Source organism: Chelonoidis abingdonii, chromosome 1, assembly GCF_003597395.2.
Source record: "Chelonoidis abingdonii isolate Lonesome George chromosome 1, CheloAbing_2.0, whole genome shotgun sequence".
NCBI classification, from domain to species: Eukaryota; Metazoa; Chordata; order Testudines; family Testudinidae; genus Chelonoidis; species Chelonoidis abingdonii.
This window is the reverse complement of record NC_133769.1, coordinates 181,528,405-181,553,193: the sequence shown is the minus strand read 5'-3', so window position 1 is coordinate 181,553,193 and position 24,789 is coordinate 181,528,405. Positions and strand designations below refer to the sequence as shown.

Below are 24,789 nucleotides of genomic sequence, written 5' to 3'. Positions count from 1 at the left end.
TCGACCTCCCGGCACTGATCTGATCGCAGGTCCCAGTCTCGATCCCGGTACCGATATGCATCCCAGCACCGGTCCCCGATACATAGGGGATGTTCCATTGGAACATCTGCACAAGGCTTCTCCGCTCCTCCATGGCCATCCAGACATACATCGCTGTCGTCCCACGCGGACAGCTACTATGACCAAGACCATGATGCGGATGTGCCTACTGGAGTTTTTCAAGAAGCCCGGTCTCAGGACCCAGGACCTCACCAGTGGTCCTTTTGGATACCTTGGGCGTACCACCAGGCCCAAGGTGCTCCACTAGTTCTGACCTGCTCTGCTTCATCAGAGCACCGAGCACCAGAGGCCACAGTTAGCCGTCCTCCTCCACCCGGAACAGAGGAGCCGATAGTCCACCCACTGGGTTCCCCGGTGCCGCTGGAGCAGGAACCAGCGCATGAGTAAGAGGCCATAGAGGACCCGCTGGTTCCCGGCATTTCATCTTCTTCCTCTCCAGATGAGGCAGTGGCAGGGACTTCCTCTTCGGGGCCGCCTCCAATAGACCTAAGAGCCCATCAGGACCTTCTCAGGAGGATAGTGCTCAATATGAACCTCCAGGTGGAGGAAGTCCCGGAGGTCGAGGACCCTATAGTGAGCATCCTGTCAGCAGATACCCCCACTAGAGTGGCTTTGTCTTTCATCAGAATCATCCAAGCCAATGCCGACACCTTATGGCAGTCCCCAGCGTCCATTCCCCCTATGGCAAAGGGAGTCGAGTGAAAATACATGGTACCCTCTCTGGGGTACGAGTATTTATATGTCCACCCTCCTCCCTCCTCGCTAGTTATCCAATCGATCAACGAGAGGGAGTGCCATGGCCAACAGGCGCCAGCCCCAAAGTCAAAGGAGGCTAGGCGGATGAACCTACTCGGCCGCAAGGTGTATTCAGCAGGCGCCCTACAACTCCAGGTGGCAAATCAGCAGGCTCTACTGAGCCGTTATAGCTACAACACCTGGGCGGAGGTGGGTAGATTTACAGAACTACTGCCCCCAGACTCCCACCATTAATTTGCTGCATTCCTAGAGGAAGGGAAAAAGGTAGCCAGAACCTGCCTCCAGGCTTCTCTAGATGTGGCTGACTCAGCAGCCAGAACTCTGGCCTCCAGTATCACCATGAGACGCATCTCATGGCTACAGGTTTCCAACCTCCCGCCTGAGTTACAGTATACCATCCAGGACATACCCTTTGATGGTAAGGGTCTGTTCTCGGAGAAGACTGACCCCAGGCTACAAAGCTTGAAAGACAACAGGGTCATCATGCGTTCTTTGGGCATGCATACACCTGTGACCCAACGCAGACCTTTCCATCCCCAGACTCACCGCGTGTATTTTGTGCCCAGACACAGGCAAGACTTTAGCAGACGGCGTGGGTGAGGTGGCCGTAGATGCCAGTCCGGACCCCAAGGGGGCCAAAACCACTGCCCCTCAAAACCACCAGCGGGACCTAAGTCTGCCTTTTGAAGGTACGTTCGAGGACGGCGTGCCAGTTTCAGGACAGGATCCATTTCCTCCCTTCTCCAACTGCCTCTCCTACTTTCTCCTGGCGTGGTCCCAATTGACCTCAGACCTCTGGGTCCTACGCACAGTGAAACAAGGATACCACCTCCAATTTGTTTCAACCTCGCCTTCCCACCCTCTAACCCAGTCCCTCTTCAGGGACCCCTCTCACGAGCAATTCCTCCTACAAGAGATGCAGACGCTCCTCGCCATAGGAGCAATAGAGGAGGTACCACCAGACGAGAAGTGCAAAGGGTTTTACTCTCGTTACTTTCTGATCCCCAAGTCGAAAGGAGGCCTCAGGCCTATCCTAGACCTGCGAGGCCTCAACAAGTTCATGATAAAATTGAAGTTCCACATGGTCTCCCTGGGGACCATTATGCCATCCTTGGGTCCTGGAGACTGGAATGCTGCCCTTGATATGAAGGACGCGTACTTTCACATCGCTATATTTCCTCCACACAGGAGGTATCTTCGCTTTGTAGCCAACCACCAGCACTTCCAATTCACAGTCCTCCCCTTTGGCCTCTCCACGGCCCCAAGGGTGTTTACAAAGTGTATGGCCGTAGTTGCTGCACACCTCCGCCGATGTCGGATACACATATTCCCGTATCTGGACGAGGGGACCTCCGAGACACAGGTCAGGCAACACGTAGGCATTATCAGGGACCTATTCACACGCTTAGGCCTGATGCTCAATGTGGAAAAATCCACACTGGTCCCCACAGAAAGGCTAGACTTCATTGGAGCTACCCTGGACTCCAATCTAGCCAAGGCCTACCTACCCCAGCCACGATTCCAGACAATGGCGACGATCATTTGAGGTCTGCAGAACTTCCCGACAACCTCGGCTCACACCTGTCTTGGTCACCTAGGTCACATGGCTGCCTGTACTTATGTGACCAAATATGCCAGGCTCCACCTCGGACTCCTCCAAACGTGGCTCAATTCGGTCTACCATCCGGGCAGGGACCCAATAGACGCAGTAGTTACCATTCCCCCGAGCACCCTACGCTCCCTCGACTAATGGCTAACCCCCTCCCTGATATGTGCAGGGTTACCGTTCCATCCGCCACAATCCTCACTGTCCCTGACGACGGACGCGTCATCTCTCGGATGGGGGGCTCTCCTTGGACACCTTCATACCCAGGGCCTTTGGTCATCGCAGGAGCTGGCGCTTCACATAAATGTCCGAGAACTGAGAGCGGTCTGCCTGGCGTGCCAGACATTCCAGCAGCATCTACATGGCTGTTGTGTCTCAGTGTTTACAGACAACACAACAAACAGGGAGGGACTCGATCTTCCCCCCTGTGTCAGGAGACCATCCGACTCTGGGACTTCTGCATAGCCGACTCGATAGACCTGGTAGCATCCTTTCTCCAAGGGGTTCGGAACACTCTGACGAATCAGCTGAGCAGATCCTTCCTCTGTCACGAATGGTCAATAAGACCAGATGTTATTCATTCGATCTTGCAGAAGTGGGACTTTCCCCACATATACCTGTTCGCCTCTCGCACAAACAGGAAATGTCAAGCGTTCTGCTTCTTCCAGGGTCTTTCACCAGGATCAATCTTGGACGCATTCCTCATGTTGTGGAAGCACCGCCTGCCCTATGCCTTCCCACCGTTCCCACTGGTTCACAAGGTCCTGATAAAACTCCGAAGGGACAGAGCACACATAATCATGATCGCGCCAGCATGGCCCAGACAGCACTGGTACACCACACTGCTCAACCTGTCCATAGCCAGCCCAATTACCCTGCCACTCTACCCAGACCTCATAACGCAGGACCACGGCAATTTTCACCAGCCGGACCTGCAGGCCCTTCACCTCACAGCGTGGCTCCTGCATGGCTAAACAGGTTGGAGTTATGCTGCTCTGCTCCGATACAACATATACTCCTGAGTAGCAGAAAGCCTTCCACTCGGTCAACATATCTGGCCAAGTGGAAACGTTTCTCCTGCTGGTGTGAAACGCAGAATGCTACTCCCTCTGAGGTCTCAATCCCCACTATCTTGGACTACCTCTGGTCCCTTAAGCAGCAGGGCCTGGCGATATCTTCTTTGAGGGTGCACTTGGCGGCCATCTCCACATTTCATCCAGGAGAGAGTGGCCACTCCATGTTTTCCCATCCTTTAGTTACTAGATTTCTCAAGGGCCTGGAGCGCCTCTACCCCCAAGTACACCGCCTTGCCCCTACCTGGGACCTCAACCTAGTCCTAAACAGGCTTATGCTTCCGCCATTCGAGCTGTTGGCAACTTGCTCACTGCTATACCTGTCCTGGAAGACAGTTTTTCTAGTAGCCATTACATCAGCCAGACAGGTCTCCAAACTTCGAGCGCTTACGGTGGAGCCACCGTATACTGTCTTTCACAAGGACAAGGTGCAGTTGCAACCACATCCGACGTTCCTCCCTAAAGTGGTGTCGGCCTTCCATGCCAATCAGGACGTTACAGGACATCTTCCTTCTGGTCTTCTTCCGAAAGCCTCAACTCATCTCGACGGGGAACAGCAGTTATACTCCTTAGATGTCCGTAGGGCGGCTCGCTTTTTATATCGATCGGACGAAGCCCTTCCGAAAAATCCCGTCCCAAACTCTTCGTTGCAGTTGGCTGACCGGATGAAAGGCCTACCTTGTCTCCTCCAGAAGGATCTCCCTCTGGGTGACGGCGTGCATACGGCACATGCTATGACCTGGCTCATGTTCCAGTCGGGCCATCTCACTGCACATTCTACCAGAGCTCAGGCTTCATCAGCCGTCCTTCCTGGCCCATGTCCAAATCCAGGAGATATGTCGCGGCAGCTACCCTGGTCCTCGGTCCACACTTGTGTGCTTCGCAGCTATGCTCTGGTCCAACAGTCTAGAGATGATGCAGGCCTTTCGCTCAGCAGTTTTGCACCTCTGCCAGCATCTCACTCCTGACCCCTCCGCCTAGGTAAGGCTTGGGAATCACCTAACTGGAATGGATATGAGCAATCACTCGAAAGAAAGAAAAGACGGTTACTCACCTTTGTAACTGTTGTTCTTTGAGATGTGTTGCTCATTATCCATTCAAAACCCATCTCTCCTTCGCCACTGTCGTAGAGTTTGTCATAGTAAGGAACTGAAGGGTGGCTGGGTCAGCTGGGGTTTATATATCCCGGTGCCATAGGCAGCAAACCAACTACCATAGGAGGGGGGGGGGGGGGGGGGGGGGGAGGGGGGGTGGCCGCTCCAGCCGACCCACCGAAGTGTTGCTAGAGTAAAAGTCTCCGACGAACGCACTGCGGCGCAGCAACACACCTAAACTGGAATGAATATTAAGCAACACATCTCGAAGAACAACAGTTACAGAAGGTGAAAGTAACCATCTTGTCCTGAGTTGTAGGCTGAAAGATGGACAGGGCTACCTTAAGTGAAGGCGAACTGAGGCTGGCTCCTCAAGTGTACCAGGATCTGGAGGAGGGGGGAGGGGACAAGGACTCAGAGTGCAGAACCTTGTGTCTTGCTGCTGGTGCATATGTATTTTCTCTGCTCTAGATGCAACAGAGATTGTGGAATGTCTGTGCTGGAGGAAGCAGAGGCACAAAGAGATAACAGGCGAGGCAGGAGAAAAGATGAGAGGGAAATAACAGGAAAGCAGCATGGAGCTGCAGGGAGACAAGGAGAGAGAGAGGAAAAAAAAGGAGCCCCTTTATTTGGTACCCCCTTTCTTCTGAAGCACACCCTAGGACCCTGGCCCGATTTAACAGTAGCTTCGTCAGGGAGCTTTCCATATATTCCCATGCTGCTTCCCCTAATCCCACTTGAGAAGAAGACAGGCATTTTTTTCAACTGAAGTAGTAGGAGCCAGCTTAGAACACTTAGAAGACGTGCTGAGTATGCTTCCCTCACTCAGAGCTCCTGCCTGACTAGGCTCGCTTATTTGTCCCCTTCAACTGAGTGTGAGAGCCACGATATAGCTGGCACAGAACCGCATGTCGATGAGTTGAAAGGAGAACAATGTCCCTCTTGGGCTCATGCATTCAAGAAAAAGAAAGCAAGCAAAGGAAGCTCCTCTATCTAGAAGCAGGAAGGAGCTCTCCTGAGATACAATAGACACAAACATGTGCATTGGGTCAGTCTTCGCAGCCAGTGAGGCATGTGAGTTGGTTGAGGAGATTCCTGAATACTTCGCAGTTAGTCCGAGTTCAGGTGGCCCTGGCCAGCTTACTGCAAGCATGCCATATCGTCCAGCTTCAAAATGGATGTAACCATGCACATTCGCTGAAAGAAAAGTGTCGATCAGAAAAGAGTGTGATGGACGTGCAAAGAAACAGCTGCTGCAGGATGTTGAGTTTAGTTCCTTAAGTCTAGATGATCCAGGACTGTGGACCCACTTGAGCAGTAGCCTGAGGGACTTCCTTGTATTGCGTGGGCCACAGCAAGTGAAAAACTTCATGTTCCCCAAAAACAATGAAAATAGAAGTTTCCATCCAACACATGACTGGTGTGAAATCCCCTATAGTGACAAAGCTGAGAGGCCAAGGCTTATGTACTCAAAAACCCAGAATGTTGCATACTGTTTTATTGCAAAATCTTTCAGTCTAATGTTCCAGCCACACTGGGTTCTACAGGAAGAAAGGACTGGAAAAATCTAGAAATCTGACATGGTATGAGAAGGCAGTAAATCACCAGAGAGCATTCCATAGGTGGAAAGAGCTTGAGATGAGACTAAGGTTAAAGGCCACCATAGATGATCAACATCAAGAGAACATTGCATCAGAGTCTCTTTAGTGACAAAATGTTCTGAAAAGGCTCATTGCCATTGTGAGAATGCTTGCTACCCAAAACCTAGCACTGCAGGGCACTTCAGATCAGCTGTATGTGCTAAACAACGGAAACTTCCTTAAAGTTGTGGAGCTGATGGCTGAGTTTGTTGCTGTACTCCAGCAGCATCTAAGAAGAGTCACCACCCAAGAAACGTGCACACAACACTACCTTGGAGAAAAAATTCAAAATGAAATCATACAGTTACTGGCAACAAAATTCAAACAGAAGATTGTGGCAGATCTGAAGTCAGCAAGATATTACTGTTATTCTGGACTGTACACCTGACATCAGCCATATGGAACAAATGACTTTAATGGTGAATTTTGTACCAATAGAACCTAATTAAAATGTCCCTGCAATGGTTACTGTCAGAGAGCATTTTCTAGAATTTATTAATATTGATGATACTACAGGAGCTGGTATGACAAATGTGCCTCTTAAAAAGCTGGAAGATACAGGAATTGTGATAACTGACATGAGAGGTCAGGACTACGATAATGGTGCCAACATGAGAGGAAATAACAGAGGAGTGCAGACACAGATCCAAGAGTTAAACCCTCAAGCTTTTTTTGTCCCATGCAGTTCTCATTCATTGAACTTGGTGGTCAGTGAAGCGGCATCAGGTTCTAGTGAGGCTGCCGGTTTTTTTAATGTAATTCAAAGCATCTATGTATTTTTCTCTGCATCAACTCATTGATAGCAAATTTTGAAGCAACATCTGGGAACATCCTCTGTGACACTGAAACCACTGAGTGCCACACGATAGGAAAGTCAAGTAGAGGTGATAAAGCCTATCAATCACCAAATTGGGAAGATAGATGATGCCATAGTTGCCATTAAGGAGGATAATGCTATGACAGGAACTGTTCATGGGAGAAAGGTGGCAGAGGGAAATGGAATCACCAGAAATATACATAACTTCAAATTTATGTGTGGCTTAGTGTTGTGGCATGACATACTGTTTGAAATAAATGTTGTAAGCAAGAGACTCCAAGGTGTTGACCTTGATATATCTGGAGCAATGGAACAACTGGAAAAAGCAAAGTCATACCTACAGACTTACCGGTCAGATGAGGGATTTCAAAACATTCTGAAGTGTGCACAGAAGTTGGCAGAGGAACTTCACACTGAAGCTATTTTCCCACCCATTCAAGAATATGAGTCACCGAAAAAGACATTTTGATTACGAGGCATAGGATAATCCCATAAGAGACCCCAAACAACAATTCAAAGTTGAATTCTTTAACCAGGTGCTAGATTGTGCAATACAGTCAACTGAAGAACGTTTTATGCAGCTCAAGGAACACAGCAGTATATTTGGGATGTTGTATGATATTCCAGAACTCCTCACTATACCTGAAGAAGAACTACGCCAGCAATGCAGGGCAGTAGACATTGTTGACACATGACGACATGCGTGATATTGATGCAAGTGATTTAGGTGATGAACTGAAAGCCTTTTTAAGATGTATTTCAGCAGAATCAACTCCAAAGGCTCTTCTGGAATATATGAGCACAAATAAGATGACCACCCTCTTTCCAAATGCTTTTGTTGCTCTGCACATGCTTCTAACACTTCCTGTAACAGTTGCCAGTGCAGAAAACAGCTTTTCCAATCTGAAGTTAATAAAAACACCTCTACATTCCACAATGACAGAAGAGAGGCTGGTTGGCCTTGCAACCATCTCAATAGAGGATGATGTGGCCCAGATTGTGGACCTTCAGGAAGCAGTTCAAATCTTTGTAACCAAGAAGACACAGAAAGCACCACTTTGATTATTCAAACAGATAAAAATGCCAGTGTTTACTATGCAGACAAGAAAAAGTTAAATTTGCTGTTTAGACGTTTGAAAGTTAAGAGTGTCTTAACATTTTTGAACAAGGCATTTTAAGTTGTTAGTTCTCCTTTATTGGGATAGGTAGCAGAGCAGTGCCATGAGAGGAGTAGAACAGGAAGAAGGCAGAATTGAGACCTTTCAAAGTTTTGGTCCAAGCAAGGGGACATGGGGGTGTCATTTGAGCTCCCTGCCTCAGGTACCAAAATGTTGTGGGCTGGCCCTGGATGGGGTGACCCTGGAAATGGGGTGACCTTGCCCCATTGTAATCCTTGCCACTGGGTTTCTCTTCACTTACACAGAAGCTTGAATGAAGCTGCTTCCCCTATACCCTATTTTCTTATAATGATGATGAGAAGCAGCAGCAAGTGGCCTAGCCATATTTGAAAAATGTGTGAGAGTGGTACTGAATTATGTGCAGCAGCACCAATGTTGGATGTGCTGCTCTCCTATTAGCTCATGGGAAATGTGACAAGATAGATGCTCACCCCACCACCAGCAGAACATCCTTGCTCTGCCTGTCAATGGACAAACCTAGAAATCTATTTATGTTGGTGTCAGTTTGCAGTTTATCAGTGTGGATTAGCAAGACCCCAGCATAGTTCACCAGGCTGTTTATGCCACTAATGTTCCTCATTTAAAAATAATTATTTTTTCACCTGAAATGTATTATCTATGATTAGTTTTCTACCAGTACTCTTCATTTTACTCCTCAGTTACAGGAAAAATACTTTTTTCCTAACTCATCTTAATATTAATACCTCTTGGAGAGGGGTGTGGGTGGGTGGGAGAGGGTGTGTATATATTGTTACAGTGTCTCAGAGTCATTGTAAATACTGTTATCCACTTGTGTTCCATAGACAGACCCTCAACAGTATACCCCAGCTGAGGGGCTTCCCATATAGTAATTCTTCATACAATAGGATATCTGACTCTTTGCCATTTTAGGTGGAAATTTGGCAAGCCTCTCTATTTTGGTTTGTTGGTTTGATTTAGGCTGAATTGTTTGTTTATTAGGATTTTTCAAGTTAAAGGGGCTTCAAATGTCACACATAGTATAACATATGTAGTTTACCAAAGGTTTATAATTCAGTATTATTACTTCCTTTATCCTAGCACAGCAACTTCTATAAATACAATCCAGGATAGGATTCATCTTTTTTACAGTAGTGTTGCAAATGACTCTAACTCATTTCCTCTGTAATCCCCCAGGCTTTTTCCAGCATTACTGCTTTCTAAATACCAGTCTGCCATTTTGTATCTGAGGATTTTCATTTTTTGCCATTACATTATCTATTGAATCTCATCTGTTTTAATTCTGACCATCTCTAAGCTTGCCAGATCATTCTGTAATTTTAATTTTTGCAGCTGCATATTAGAAAAGCATGATTCCTGGGCTGTTGTGCTATGGCACATGTCCAGTTGCATTAGTGTAATAGATTGCACTGTAATTTCACACTGCAGGAGAACCAGATGATCAGAATTTGCAACACATTGTTTCATTCTAAGGAATATGATTTTTTTCTGTGCAGAATTAAACATATTCCAATTTTCCTCTGAACAGTTTAACATATTCCAATTCCAAAAGATATCTTCACTATCAAAGGGCTGTATGTATTCAGGGTCAGATATTGAGCCTATTGTGCATTTTTTAAAGTGTGGGAGTCGTATAAACAAATCCCATAAGGCCATGTGTGTCATCATCAAAAACAAAAGTACCCAGGAGTTTGGGATCACATCTCTTCAATACCAGAAGTCAGCAAGTCCAGGTTTATTGAGCTGTTTTGTAGGGTTGAGAGACTGACCGTTACTGACTGAGGGCAGGCTATAGACATTCTAGTACTGACATGCTTCACCACCTGCACTAATCATCATGGTTCCTGAATGATTTGCAACAGGGAGAGAAGGAAGAAAATCCAAGTGGGGCTGGAGAAAAATGTGCATCAGTACAGAAAGTCTCAGATGCAAGGAATGTTTACCAACTTGTTCCACAGTCATAAAGGAGCCAAACTGATCCTACTTTCTCTGTTCCATAGAGAATCAGAAAAGTCACATCCCGAATAAGTTTTCTGGAGTGTAAATCGCGTTGTAAACCTAGATTGCTCCACTGTACCAGAACATATTTTACTGTTAGGAATTATTTTCTTATTTCACAGTGTAGCAGGGTGGATCCCTGCTCCGGCCCTGAAGGGGTTAAAACAGCCCAGGGAAGGAGCTGGGGCTGGGGCAAGCAGCCTTTTGAGCTGGGCTGATTGGGGGAAGTGGCAGCAGCTGGGGCCATGCCCCAAACTGAGCCACAGGCCCTTATAAAAGGGCAGAGAAGCCAGGAGCCCAAGAGTCTCTCTCTGCATTCAGAGAGAGAAGGGCCTGGCTGCTGAGACAAGGTACCTAGCGTGGAGCAGGGCTGGGGAAAGGCAGAGGAGCTGGGGAGCTCCTGCCTGGAGAGCCCCAGGCTGTGGCCTAGCAGTAGGCTCAGAGGTACTGGGGTTGCAGGGTGCAACCCAGGGGTAGGCCAAGGCAGCAGGCCCAAACCCCTTTGCCAATGATGAGAGGCTAATACTGCAGTCTGCCCCAGGGTGTGGGGCTAGCCAATGACTGGACAGTTGCCAAGACCCTGAGGCAAAGTGGGGATAGAGTGGGGGGGTGGGGTTCCCAGGGAGGGGAAACCCTAAGAGAAAAGGGGTTACTGCCAGGGTGGCAGCACCCCATGTAAAAGGGGCACTGGGGTCCAGGGAGGGACATGGGGCCAGAAGCCGGAAGGCGGATCACCGGCCTGCAGAGGGCGTGCCACGCTGGAAGTGTGAGCTAATTCCCGAAGCAACCAGCAGGAGGCGCCGCAGGGGTGAGTCACGCCCGGTTACACACACAGAAAATTACCTTGAAACCTGAACTCACACAAGTAGTAGTCATGGATGCACTGACAGAAATCAGGGCCACCATCTGTGACATTACCCTTTGCTCTCTCTGGGATGGTAAATAAGAGTAGAAAAATTCTGGGACCCTTGCTAATGAAGACTGTCAACTCTTTTCTACTACATGGTCATCTACTATACACTCTGAAACATGCAATAGTTCACTATTAAAAAAAATCCATTAAATGCATCCAAATGTCTAATCTCTTTTCTAAACAAGCTAATTAAAAACAGTGCAGCATGATTTGTCAAGCTCTGAATATCCTCCATCCTTCTTAGCCCCACTTCAGGCTAGAGCATGGCACAGAGACAATATTGTTGCTCTGGTGGATGACTTACCTCTGGCCAGAGATGAGGGAAGTACTCCAGGTCATCCTGCTGCTCATACTTACTCTACTGTGTTTTACTTCTTCATTAATAGTGAGAACAGTTTCCTGTATTTTAGATATACTAGTACATTTTGCCATGAAAAGGCAACCATAAAATGCTTTTTTTTTTTAAGAATACATATGTTAGTCTTTAGTTCTGTGCAAAGGAATAAAGTTCCAAAGCATGGTATGATCTTGGCAAGATTCCACATAAACTTTATTTAGGTAGTAACCGTAATGCTCTTCTCTAACTGGGCTGTAGTCAACTCTTACTATAGAGGAAAGATAAATCAAGTTTATGTATTCTTATTTGAAGAGGAGAGGATTTTTTAGTGTTAGCTCTTTGAAGACTGTCATCAACAGACAACAAATCAGCTTCCTGCAAAAGAATATTATAATACTGGTGCCATTTGCAGCATTGTTGCTAAGCATTTCCATTATAAATCTTTTTCCCATGGTTTTAGTAAAAATTCACTCCAGGCTGAAACTTGGTACGTCAGATCTCAGCTCTTAAGAGTGGTTGTTTCTACCAGTTTTCAAGAAAATTGATTTAGCTGTTTTTGTTAATGACAGAGAAAGAAATGATGGTTCTGGTGATGTTTACTATTTCAAGTGCTGCTCTTTTCATCTTGAATAATAAAAGTGCTTTGCTACTGGAATCTTTCATAGCCCCTTTGTGCTCCAGTGGAATACATAACTGTTCTTTTAAGTGTATGAAATTCTGACTGAATATTGGCACTTGTTTAGGGAAATACCATAACAGGTGCATAAAGTTGACCTAAAGGCATGTGTTGCTTATGATACATTAGGCAATATTGAGGGAAAATTATATTAATTTACAACATTAAATATTCTCAGCTGTTCCTAGTGGTGGCAGATGACAGAACAAGGAGCAATGGTCTCAAGTTGCAGTGGAGGAGGTCTAAGTTGGATATTAGGAAACATTATTTCACTAGGAGGGTGGTGAAGCACTGGAATGGGTTACCGAGGGAGGCAGTGGAATCTCCATTCTTACAGGTTTTTAAGGCCTGGCTTGATAAAACCCTGGCTGGAATGATTTAGTTGGGGTTGTCCTGCTTTGAGCAGGGAATTGGACTAGATGACCTCCTGAGGTCTCATCCAACTCTAATATTCTATGATTCAAATAATATCTGGTAAAAAGAGGGCAAAATTCAATCATAGTTTCAGATAATTTTTTTTTAGCGCATATGACATTCATCCATTTTATGTACGTGTGATAGTTCAACTATTTAGAGCCAGTGGTTCATATGGAAAATAATTTTTCCCAGCCTCAAAAAAGGTCAGTAATCTTTGTATAACAGAGTTCTACTCTTGTGTCTGAACTACTTGCATGTGGTTAGAATTGGAATGTTCTGAGATCAGTTCTGAACTGGCCCCTAAAAGAATGGAATAAGTTAAACTGTTGTGAGGAGTATTGGCCAGAAAAGCCTCAGTCGTCATCTTTCTATTTATCTGCTGATATGGGAGGAGCTCATGTGTTCTGCCTTGGAAAATGCTTATTTATGTGTGACTGCAGTTGCTTTTCATGAGCTTGTTTTCATCGGCTGGTATGTCAGTATACCTCCGGTACTTGGCTTTATTGTTTTATCTTCTGTGGTTTTAATCATGTTTCTTCTTATGTTATGTATTTCTCCTCCTATTTTCTGGATGGAGTCTCTCATGTGACAGGAGTATGTCCATCATGGACAGCTACAATCACTATTTGCAGTGCCTTGGAGCAGTTCATGACACACTCGGATGTGAGATCTGCTCAAGTTGTCACCTTTAAGTCAGCAGGCCCCAAGGAGAATACATCAGGCTTTGGCTGACCTACCCTGAAGCAACCAATAAATTCAACTTGAAGTCAGTGCACAAGAGCTGCCTTTAAGGCAGCAGATTCAAAAATCATTTTTTGCTGGTAGATGAGACTCTGTCAGAACTGCTAAGTTTGGTGCAGATCTGCCTTAGTAGGCGCCCAGAGCAGCAATTTAATCGCTTTGAAATGATTTGTGAACATCCAAATTTAGCAAACAAAGAGTCATGATAGAGATTAATTTTCATCAGGGTTTAGCTAGAAGTAGATTTGGATCTGAATTCTAACATAGGAATCAGAGTGGAGCCTCTCCCAAAGAGGAAGTTGCAGTCCTTATCAGTGACTGTACAACTTGGTTCTCCTGAGTAAATAAACGTAAATGCTCTGGTTATTATAGTTGTCCTATTTGCACTTTGGCTTTCAGAGAGCTGGTAGCCCCAAAACACAACCAGGCCACAAGTTTTTTGGCTATTCTGAGGTGGATGACTCTCTCTCTCTCTCTCTTTGTTTTGCGTCAGAGGAAAAAAATATTCTGAAACCTCAAAATTTTTCACTAAACAGAATTCTTCCTTTTCAGTCATCACTGCAAATTGTTACACTTACAATGTTGATACCCATTGTATCTGAAGAATGAAGAAGTAGAGTGTATATAATCATTTTAATAGCAAATAATTCCTTAAAATGCTTTAGGAAACCTGATATTCCAAACCACTGTGTGTGCTAATGGATATTAATAAATAAATTAATTGTGGGGAACTGTGTATTACTAAGCTTGTAGGAAAAAGAGTTTCTCTGGCTGTGCTGGAAGGAGGACAGGACACAGTGGATATGGTTTAATTAGGCTGCAACTTTATTTCTAAATGTCTGAGAGTACCTGGCAGATAAAACAGTTCATTGCAGGCAATTCATTATCTATTGTGTATACCCATGGGGTGGGGGCTGCTGTCAGCCTTCCCTCTTTACCTGTCCTGGTCCCCAGTCAACATGCTCCTGGGTTAAAGGGGAGGAGTGGCTCCCTGCCAGGTTAAAGGGGAGGGGCGGCTCACTGTCATAGCAGCCCAGACCTCCCCCCGCCACACACACATTTCCACTCCTTTAAGTAATACCTCCTTTAAATCCTTTACCAGTCCATTTTCTCCAATCACTGCATACCTTCCTCATCTGCCCCGTGCTTACAAAATTAGTTGCAACATCATAGCTTAACTCTCATTTCATATTCACCCACTGTGGGTAAGGCAGAATCCCCTCACTCACACACACACACACACACACACACACACACACACCTCTCACCTTGGCCAATCTGGTGGTGAGGGAAAACATCCTTCCCAGCCCCTAGAGGAAGATCAACAAAAAGGAGTAAACAGTGAGGTGTAATTGTTTCCAGATGATACAAAATTACTCAGAATAGTTAAGTCCAAAGCAGACGAAAGAATTAAAGAGATTTCAGTAAACTGGGTGTCTGGGCAACAAAATGGCGGATGAAATTAATGCAGATAAAAGCGAAGTAAAGCATATTGGAAAACAGAATAGCAACTGTACACACAAAATTATGATCTAAATTAGCTGTTACCATTCAAGAAAGAGATCTTGGAGTCATTGTGGATAATTCTCTGAAAATATCCATGCAACAGCCAAAAAAAGCTAACAGAATGTTTAGAACTATTAGGAAAAGGAGAGATAATAGGACAGAAAATATCATAATGCCACTATATAAATCAATGGTATAACCATACCTTGAATACTGCATACAGTTCTGGTTGCCCTATCTCGGAAAAGATATATTAGAATTGGGAAAGGTACAGAGAAGGGCAACAGAAACGATTAGGGGTATGGAACAACTTCCATATGAAGAGAGATTAAAAAAAACTGAGGTTGTTTAGATTGGAAAAGAGACGACTAAGGGACGATATGATAGAAGTCCATAAAATCATAAATGGTGTGGAGAAAATGAATAGGGGAAGTGTTATTTACCACTTCACATAACCCAAGAACCACCCAGTGAAATTAAGACATCAGGTTTCAAACAAACATAAGGAAGTACTTCTTCACAAAATACACAGTCAATCTATTGAACTCATTGCTGGAGGATGTTGTAAAGGCCAAAAGTACAGCTGGGTTCAAAAAAGAATTAGGTAATTTCATCGAGGATAGGTCCATCAATGGTTATTAATCAAGATGGTCAGGGATGCAACCCCATGCTCTGGGTGTCCCTAAACTTCTGATTGCCAGAAGCTGGGACTAGACAATGGGATGTATCATTTGATAATTGCCGTGTTCCGTTCATTCCCTCTGAAGCTGCTGGCACTGGCCAGTGTCAGAACACAGGATACTGGGATATTGGTCTGACCTAGTTGGGCCATTCTTAAGTTCTTATGTAAAGAGCCAAGTGCAGTAGTGCACACTGCAGATTATGAGAAAACCTGGTATTTAATGACTTCCATGGGTGGAAGTGTAGGTGATGCTCAACTGGTCCAGGTATAAGAGGGCTTTTCTTGTACTGGTATAGACCTAAATAGTCGTCTCTCTCTTCTGGTGACTGGGGAGGAGAGGGTGATGGGTTTGCTCACCTGGTTTGAGGCAGCTGCAGCAAGTCCCTCAGGCTCTTTAGTCGTTAAAGGAGCCACACACCTTTTCCTACAAGCCAGAAAATGGCCCCTTGATGTGAGGCTGATATGGGCCTCACTGCTTTATGTGGGTCATTGTTCGGAATATAAAAGTATATGGTTCTGGTAATTCCATAATCATGTACATATACCCAAGCCCTCCTCCCTTACCCATCCTGGTCCCCAGCCAACCCACTGTTGGGACCCTATCATCCCCCCTTGAATGAAGCTGAAGGGAGGCTATAAAGGAGGTGTGGGTTGGCTCCCTGCTGTACCAGTCATAGGAATCCCACCCCCGATTCCACTCTTTAAAGAGTACCTCCTTTTAATCCTTTACCAATGCATTTTATCTGATCACCATATCCCTTTCTTATGAAGTTCTTCTAATCCACTAGGTTTGGTGTCTCTTGCTGTCTTGGGGGGAAGGGGAGAGGAGGAGGGATAAGTGACCACCCTCCCCTCCCACATTTAGATCCCACAGAGGAAAAATAAGGAAGTTCCCTGAAACCCACCGAGTTCATCCCTACAGGCATCCACTGCAGCATTAGACAGAAGGGATTCACTTTCAGACCTTGCCCCTGAAACCTCCATCTGGTGCTGGTCGTATACACCCCTGTTCCTTGTGTCACTGTCCTGTCCTGTTTCTGGGAAACAAATGAAAATCATGGGGTGGTATTTTGGATTCATTGTTTTGTTGCATACTGGTGTAGTGGTTCAGATGATTTAATATCATTTGATATAATGCAAGGGACCAAAATGTAGCTGAGACTGGTTACATCACTGAATCCCAATATTAAATAAGTAATAATTTATATGGTCATGTTTTGTTTTTCAGTTGATTTTGAGACTATCCAAAAACTGTTGAAATGTTGGAATTTCCTGAAAGGAAAAAATAACATCATAATCTATATTTAACCTGGTCTATGTCTCCATGTAATCAATTTGTAATTAAAAATGTTCATTAGACTGCTGCATTTAAACCTATTGAATAACATACTGTACTGTATTAATGTATCTTTAACATATATATTTTGTTTTCCAGCCCTGAGGGACAACAGAATTGAGCTGGTTCGAGCTTCATGGCATGAACTGAGCATCAGCGTCAGTGATGTGTCTCTGTCAGATGAAGGGCAATATACCTGTTCTTTATTTACTATGCCTGTCAAAACTTCCAAGGCTTTTCTCACTGTTCTGGGTAAGTATAGCTGGCTGAGAATACCAAAGTGAAATGAGTTAAGAGATGAGTTCTAAGACTTCTCAAATCTTGGTAAATATTTCTAGGGTGAATTTTCAGAAAAGTTAGCAGCAGATGCATGTAAAACACCAACTCTTGCTGTCTCTAAAGATTGCTTGACTAGAATCATGCCTAGGAATAGCAAGGCCCTTATGTGTGATGTGGCAGGACCATGAATTACAGTGCACATCAATAGTACCACATGAGTGCTCCTTAAGATGGACATAATCTCTATATCTCAAGCACCAAAGGGGTTAACAGGGTGCATGTGTTCATCTCCTAACAATGTACTGTATAGGGCAAAGGAGACAAAACCAGAGAGCATGAAATCAAAAAGGGCTTTAGAGACTCATAGTTTTTCCTTAGCTATGCATTTTCTTGGCTCATTCTATTTTCTTTTTACCTCTACAAAGTGCATATTTTCACTGGGCTGGCTTCTTTTATGCTTCATCCTCTAAATGCTTTGCTGTTTTCCCCAAAGGTTATAGAGACACACACACAGAGAAAAAGCAATAGATTCATAGTGATGCCCAAAAAATAATGTTTCAGCTCCAAGCTTTATGTGATTCTATCAATGTCAGTAGCCCAATCAACTGAAATTGCTATAGTTCATTGAAACACACCTGTGTACCTAACAAGTGATACGATTTTAAAGATTGATTTTTTTCCCCATTTTGTTTTGTTTTGCTTTGCTTTTTATATATAGAAAAGCAGGCAGTTGAATTTAAGAGGACTAATGCAAGATGTTCTCTGTGCTAGTAATATTAAAGTTAATCCAGCCAGGGAATTGGTTTTGTGCATAGGATGTGAAATGTGCCTCTGTGAGTCCCACTGAGTCTATTTTACAAAAATCATCACAAGTTTGCCATTAAAGACAAAAAATATCCACTCAAAACAGAGTATTTTGGGATAACTGCCTAAGGGTTAATTTTTTTTTCTGTAGAGAGCCATCTCAAGATCCAAAGAATGGATGATTAGTCAAATTCAACCATTTGCTATTAAATGGCAGTGGGACACAGATAAAAGGGTGTAACAAAGGTAAAAAGCCAGACATTTAATCAGTAGCTTTTAATCAGGGTGGCTTGATTTTTTTTATTGGTCTGTTTAGTTTCTTTTTATTTGCTTGCTTTTTTTTTTTTTTTTACATAACTGCTTTCCAACATCATCTGTTTTCTTTCCAGCAAAAAGACAGCAGCAAGGTTTCAGAAGCATCTATCTCACTATAATTTTATTTGTCTGTTAGAAACTCATAATTAAAATTCTTCTAAGGATGCCCCTACATGAGAGTAACGTTCTTTTTTTTCCTTTGTAATTTATTCCATGCCATCATTTTAATCAGAAAGATGATTTATATGCAGAAATATTCTTTCTATTCATTGGTCTGATTTGGATTAGAAGATTTGAATGTACAGGAATTATTAAAGACGCCATTTCATGCTCCTGAAAAGTAGGAATAGTTTTACTACAGAATCCACACTGTGATAGGTGCTTTTGTTTCTGTTTGGAGTAATGTTTGAGTGTGTGCAGTGTTTATCGGTTTCCTTTGGAAAAGGAGAGAAACGAACAAACCACATTGCAAGATGCAGCGCACAGAGCAGAATTTCAGTGACTGATCCCTTTATCCAGGAATGAAAATCTGTGAATTAACTGAAACATTCCAGATGTAAAGGGTAAACCTAATCGTATTGTAAGAGCTTTTAGAAACTGTGGAAAGAGAGATCCCCTCAAAATAAGTCATTTCAGTGTGTAACTAAGCCAGTCATTGAATATAACTAAATATTCTCAATTTTATTCACAGTTCTTTATTTTAAATCTCCCTCCATTCCTCAAAACATAATCCTTGCCATCTGTAATGTTTGGAGTATGATGTTTAGTGGGCATAGGACCTGATCCAGAGCTCACTGAATTAATGGAAGGGTTTCTATGAATTCTGTGTGCTTTGGATTGGGCCCATTATTACTATATATTATTTAAATCTGAAAAGAGGATTTTTTTCCCTCCTTTTTTCCCTCCTTTTCTGGTATGTTTCCCTGAATTCATGCTGGAACTGTCTGTTAAAATGCAGTTGGTTCAGTTTGGATTTTGTTCCTGGTTGTTTCATTTTAACGAGAGTAGTTAATATATTCCATGCCTCCCACTCGAAATAATCTCCTTAAAATGCAGATATCCACTCTATATCGAGCAATAGGAAGTCAATCTGAACTTGAACATAAAGTATGAGACAAGCTGGATGGTTTAAAATTAACATACAAAACATGTTCATTTTCTTCAATTAAACTCTTGTATGGTTCAGATTCACTGGTCAGCTTAAAAAAGAAAACGGAATTCAGTGACACTTGTAGTTAGGCCTGTCAATCATAAAGTGAACAAAGCTATCTGTTATTTCTTTGGGAAATTGACCTATAATAGGTTAACCTTATCAACTGACAACCCTCTGGTCAAAGGCTTAAAGTAGCTGATTGGCAACATACTGTATCTTTTATTTGCTTGATTGTTTCTTAGGTGTTCCTGAGAAGCCACAGATTAGTGGATTTACTTCACCAGTTATGGAGGGAGAGAGGATGCAGCTAACCTGCAAGACCTCTGGTAGCAAACCAGCAGCTGATATCAGATGGTTCAAGAATGACAAAGAGATTAAAGGTATTGAAAAACATTTATATGTCAACATCAAAACTAAAGCATTTACTGGGATAGAGGATTGCTTGGAATTGTATCACTTTCATTTCTATAAAAGGATGGACATTATCTAAACGTGCAAGAATCAATTCTATTATGTAAATGTGGAAGAATTGATTGATATTTATCATAGTAGCAATATGACCTTTTTGCAAAATGTTACAAACTATAATTTTTAATTATCATTATCTTAAGTCCATAATATCACCTCAATTGAGATGAATCATAAAATGCTTTACAATAATCTTTAGTATCAGGTTCATGTCTCTATCAGTACCCCAGCTATTTTGACATTTGATCCACTTTTGCCCGTTCCCAGAAAATTGGTATTGGTTTTTATTGCTGTCATTTTCATCTAATATGCTAAAAGATCTGGTGAATCAGTTGTCAGAATTCTGACTGTTTCCATGTAGCTGTCATTTTAAAATCATTCCTTTAGTATCCGTATATCTCACACATTTGTCTGGCATTATGGGTTTTTTTAGTGAATCAAAAAGCTGCTTCAAGCAAAGCTGTGGTGGTAATAAGAGAAACAGTTCAAATTTCTTTGGTATCCACCAACACAGAGCAATACATAATTAAAAAAAAAAGAGACTAATATGCAAAATTTATAAGTTAAAGATACTATGGTTGATATTCACAGAAATATGATTTCTTTCAAGTGTACCTGTCTTGAGAAGTTTCCAATTGAAAATCAGAAAATTGGATTGGAAAGAGGCATGGACTTTGGGCTCAAGTAGGTTAAAATATACCTGAGTTCCTATGGTCAAGTGAAGATGGGAAGCAGGAAATCAGAAAGTGGAGTCTTTCAGCCTGCAGGATGATAAAGCAGGGGTTCTCAAACTTCATTGCACTGCTAGCCCCTTCTGACAACAAAAATTACTACATAAACCCAGGAGGGGGGGTGAAGCGTGAGCCCTCCCCAGCCTCACCACCCCGGGAGGCAGGGCCAAAGCCAGACCTGAGACCTGTCACCCAGGGCTGAAACCCTCATGCTTCACCCCTGAGCAGTGGGCTCAGGCTTTGGGTTTGGCCCCAGGCTTGGACTTTGGCTCTGGGCACCAGCAAGTCTAATGCCAGTCCAAAGACCACTTTGGGGTACCGACCCACAGTCTGAGAACTGCTGAGGTAGAGGAAAATACCAAGAGAAAAAGTAGCACCTTGTGCAATATAATTAAAAGGCAAAATTTAACAGAGAACATCACATATATGCTGTACTATGCCAGCAAAGCTGTCATTCAAAAGAGATGTCAAAGTAAATGTATGCAAGTGCCATCAAAAGATAGAAAATAAACATAGGTAGTGCCAGTGTCCTAAATGAACTACTGGTGTAAGCAGACCAACTCATGGCACCAGTTTTTTTTAAAAATCAGATCTTTCAGGCTTGCACAGTAATTGTGCATTTCCAGTTCAACTGAAATGTAAAAGCAGCAAAGGAGAGAATTTAGGGATTTTGATCTTAAACTAACACATTGCTTTCTGGGCAGGTACCTAAGGGATGGACATAAGAAAGAAAACTCAATAGAATGGATGAAATAAGTGTTGAAACTGAGGAGGAATAGGAAGTGAAGAAGATACAAATGAGAAAAAAGCCTTGAACTCTTTAGTTTTCTAGGTCTTCTGAAGAGCACATTGCCATTGTCATGAAGGTTACAAATAAAATAACCTAACTAGCTTGCAATGGCATCAGTAGAAGGTACATTAGCTTTTGTGCACTGGAAAAGGTGAAATGATAAATCTGAGAAAATAGATATGAAATTGTATGCTAATACACCTGACATTGAAGTTAGGAGTTCTGCTGTCTAGCACCAGTAAATCCAATTGTGTTACAGTATATTATACATGGTGCAAAAGAATATGAAAACCGAATACATTCAGTTCAGAGAAGGAACCAGGGAAAAAAAGCCAACCAAAAATGTTGCTTGCATTTCTGTTAGCAGAAAAAAGGAATCATCATCTAGTAAGAGAGAACTGTTTAGCAGGCTTGATGTTAAGAATGGGAGAGGCTGAGTTTAAATTCTGGCATTGCTTTCCTTATTTTAACGTTCTGCTTCTTATACATGCACCCATATTAGCATAGGGATGTGAAGTTTGGCTTTCTGATCCTTTTTATTTCTACCTGCTCAATAATACAACTGACTGTGGCATCCCTAAATTGAGCTTATTAAGGGATTCAAATGTATCAAAAAGTAAATACACAATACTTATTTGTCACATAATTTATTACTCACTGATTTGAAAATGTGACCTTGAATGTGGTTTTAGTTTTAACTTTTCAGAAATATTTTCCTGTTTTTTTTTTCCTGTTTAGTAAAAATTAATTAATATTTTTGCAACAAAATGGCAAATTTAAAATGGGGTTGCTAATTTTAATACACCTGTACCCAATATACCAAAAAATCTTACCGCATTATAGGTGAAACCACATTACATTGAACTTACTTTGATCTGCTGGAGCACTCAGCCCCGCCTTGCTGGTGCGCTGCTTTACCGCGTTATATCCATATTCGTGTTATATTGGGTCGCATTATATCAGAGTAGAGGTGTATGTACAGTGAGATCAGAAATGTGGTACTTTTTGGCTTGACAAAACTCCAACTGAAAGTAGAATTTAACCTTCTCATATTATAATGCAAGGTTAAAGCAAAGCCAGATGAAAAATATACAGAAGCCTAAAATACCAGATTCACCCAGTTAAAATATGGAAAAATATATTTTCAGTAGATCATGGTTACATATGTGGGAGCAATATATGGTTATAATTGGTCGAAAATAACCAATGAGTGATAAATCAGCAAGTTTATATTGTTTCCCTCCTCAGAGACCAATAATATGGAGCTAACAAAAAGTGTTAAACAGTCAAAGTGCATATGCAAACAGTGAGTTCCAAGAAAACTGTTTGTTTCCATGGGGAGGGGGGCGGGGGCGGAGAGTTCCTTGACTTTAAGCTTCACTTACTCTAATGCAGCGTTTCTCAAACTTGGGACGCCGCTTGTGCAAGGAAAGCCCCTGGAGGACCGGGCCGGTCTGTTTACCTGCTGCGTCTGCAGGTTCGTCTGATTGCGGCTCCCACTGGCCACGGTTCACTGCTCCAGGTGAATGGGAGCTGCTGGAAGCAGTGCGGGCCGAGGGACGCAGTGGAGGACGCGGCAGGTAAACAAACTGGCCCAGCCCTCCAGGGGCTTTCTCTACACAAGCGGCATCCCAAGTTTGGGAAACACTGCTCTAATGAATGTGATTCTCAGAAGAAAGAATTCTGTTACTTTAAAAATGATTGGCCATTATAGATAAATATATAGATATTTTTGACGATCCAGATATTCAGGGTTTATATAAAAGTACGTATATTGACTTATTTTTTCATAGATAATTAAGGGCCAAGATTTAAAGAAACAGGCAACTAAAAGGCTCCTAAAGAAGTGGTCTCCATTTTTCAAAAGTGCTGCGCATCCAGCAGCCCCCACTGAAGTGAAGGCTCCCAATGCTTAGGAGCTGTCTGATCTGCAGTTAACTGGAGCTGCTGGGTGCTCAGCACTTTTGAAAATAAGTCTGTTTATTCAGGTGCTTAATGTTACATTTGGGATACAAACTTTAGGCACTTTTTAAATCTAGGCTAAAATATTTTCTTCCTTTACAAATATAATAACCTTGGTTTATCCATGGTCAATATTTCCCTTAGCTTTCTGATCCATAAATCTTGATAGTCACCTCAGCAAAAATTGAAATCTGCTTAATGCTTAGCAATCAGCAGGAAGAAAAATGCCCAAGTGGCGAAGACAATTATTTCTGAAGCAGAAATCAGAATTACTTAACTACCTGGATTCTTACATTATCTGGAGTGAGTGAAAAAGCCCATCTTTCTGATTCCATAAATATTTTTACTCTAAAAAGATGTAGCTTATTACATTTTAGATCTGCTTTCTAAAAGTGACTTTTCATGGAAATTTTATTTAGGTCATTTTCCTCTCCCTAATGGGATTTTACTATGATTTGTAAAACTGAAACCTTTTGCATTTTCCTTTCCTTTGATTAGGAAACACAGGACACATGCAATCTCAGTAGTATATTCCTTTACAAAAAATCATTTTAAGGCCTTCATTAGCACAAATCAATATGACCAGGTTGCTGTTTTGCTAAAATAAACAAAAATCAATGAACAGTATAAATAGTTGTGTACAAAATAAAACTAATCCAAAAAGTCTATAAGTGGGTCTCACATTAACTTCTGTGCACATTAACCTCATCTGGTTCTTCTGTTCTGCTCTCATTTATGCATCATACAAGAAGGCTCTTTCAGTAAAAGGCCCAGCCCTGCCCAATATAGAGAGAAGCTAAGAGTTCGCAACTCTGTGAAGTCAATTGAACTTGAAGGTGCCCAGCACCTTTAGAGTATGTCTGCATGACAGCTGGAAGTGAACATCCCAGCTGGAGTAGACAGATTTGTTCTAGCTGGGCTTGAGTTAGCACACTAAAAATGGCTGGGTGGGCGTTGGGGCTCAGGCTGGAGCTTGGGCTCTCAAGCATAGGGAGTTGGGTGGGCTTGAGAGCCCAAGCTCCAGGCTAAGCTGCAGCATCCACACTGCTAATTTTTAGCATATTAGCTCAGGCTCCGCTAGTGAGAGTCTGTCTACCCCAGCTGGGAGGCACACTCCAAGGTACAGCGGAGACATACCTCAAAGCCCAAACTGAACCAAAGAGACCATAAAGTAGAGCTCCTCAAGAACAAGAGGCAAACTGAATACAGCAAAACAATAAGAGAAAGGATGGGTCTGAAGGAATTTTATTTCAAAAGTAGGTGTGGCTTGTCTGCAAATTATAATAATTAAAATGAGATGTTTCATTTAAATCTGAGCAGTGGCGTTGATGTCTCAACATTGCCTTTAGATTTAATTGATGGCTTAGGTTAATCCTGGCTAACCCACAGATGAACCAGTTCATAAAAAATGAATAAAGCACTTGCAGTCTTACTCTATCCATATATATTTAAATCAAAAGTCACATTGCTTTCTTAAT

The 24,789-nt window shown here is 42.9% G+C and overlaps 1 protein-coding gene across 4 annotated transcripts in view; it reads left to right on the top strand.

Annotated features, from left to right (window-relative positions):
- The window catches only part of CADM2 (cell adhesion molecule 2), a 1,090,305-nt gene that overhangs the window by 891,482 nt on the left and 174,034 nt on the right, over positions 1–24,789 (top strand). For all 4 annotated transcript variants that reach the window (XM_075073095.1, XM_075073090.1, XM_075073093.1 and 1 more), the window contains 2 exons: positions 16,909–17,061; positions 19,603–19,740. In XM_075073095.1, the coding sequence (XP_074929196.1) occupies positions 16,909–17,061; positions 19,603–19,740 (291 nt within the window). The remainder of the gene's footprint in view (positions 1–16,908; positions 17,062–19,602; positions 19,741–24,789) is intronic.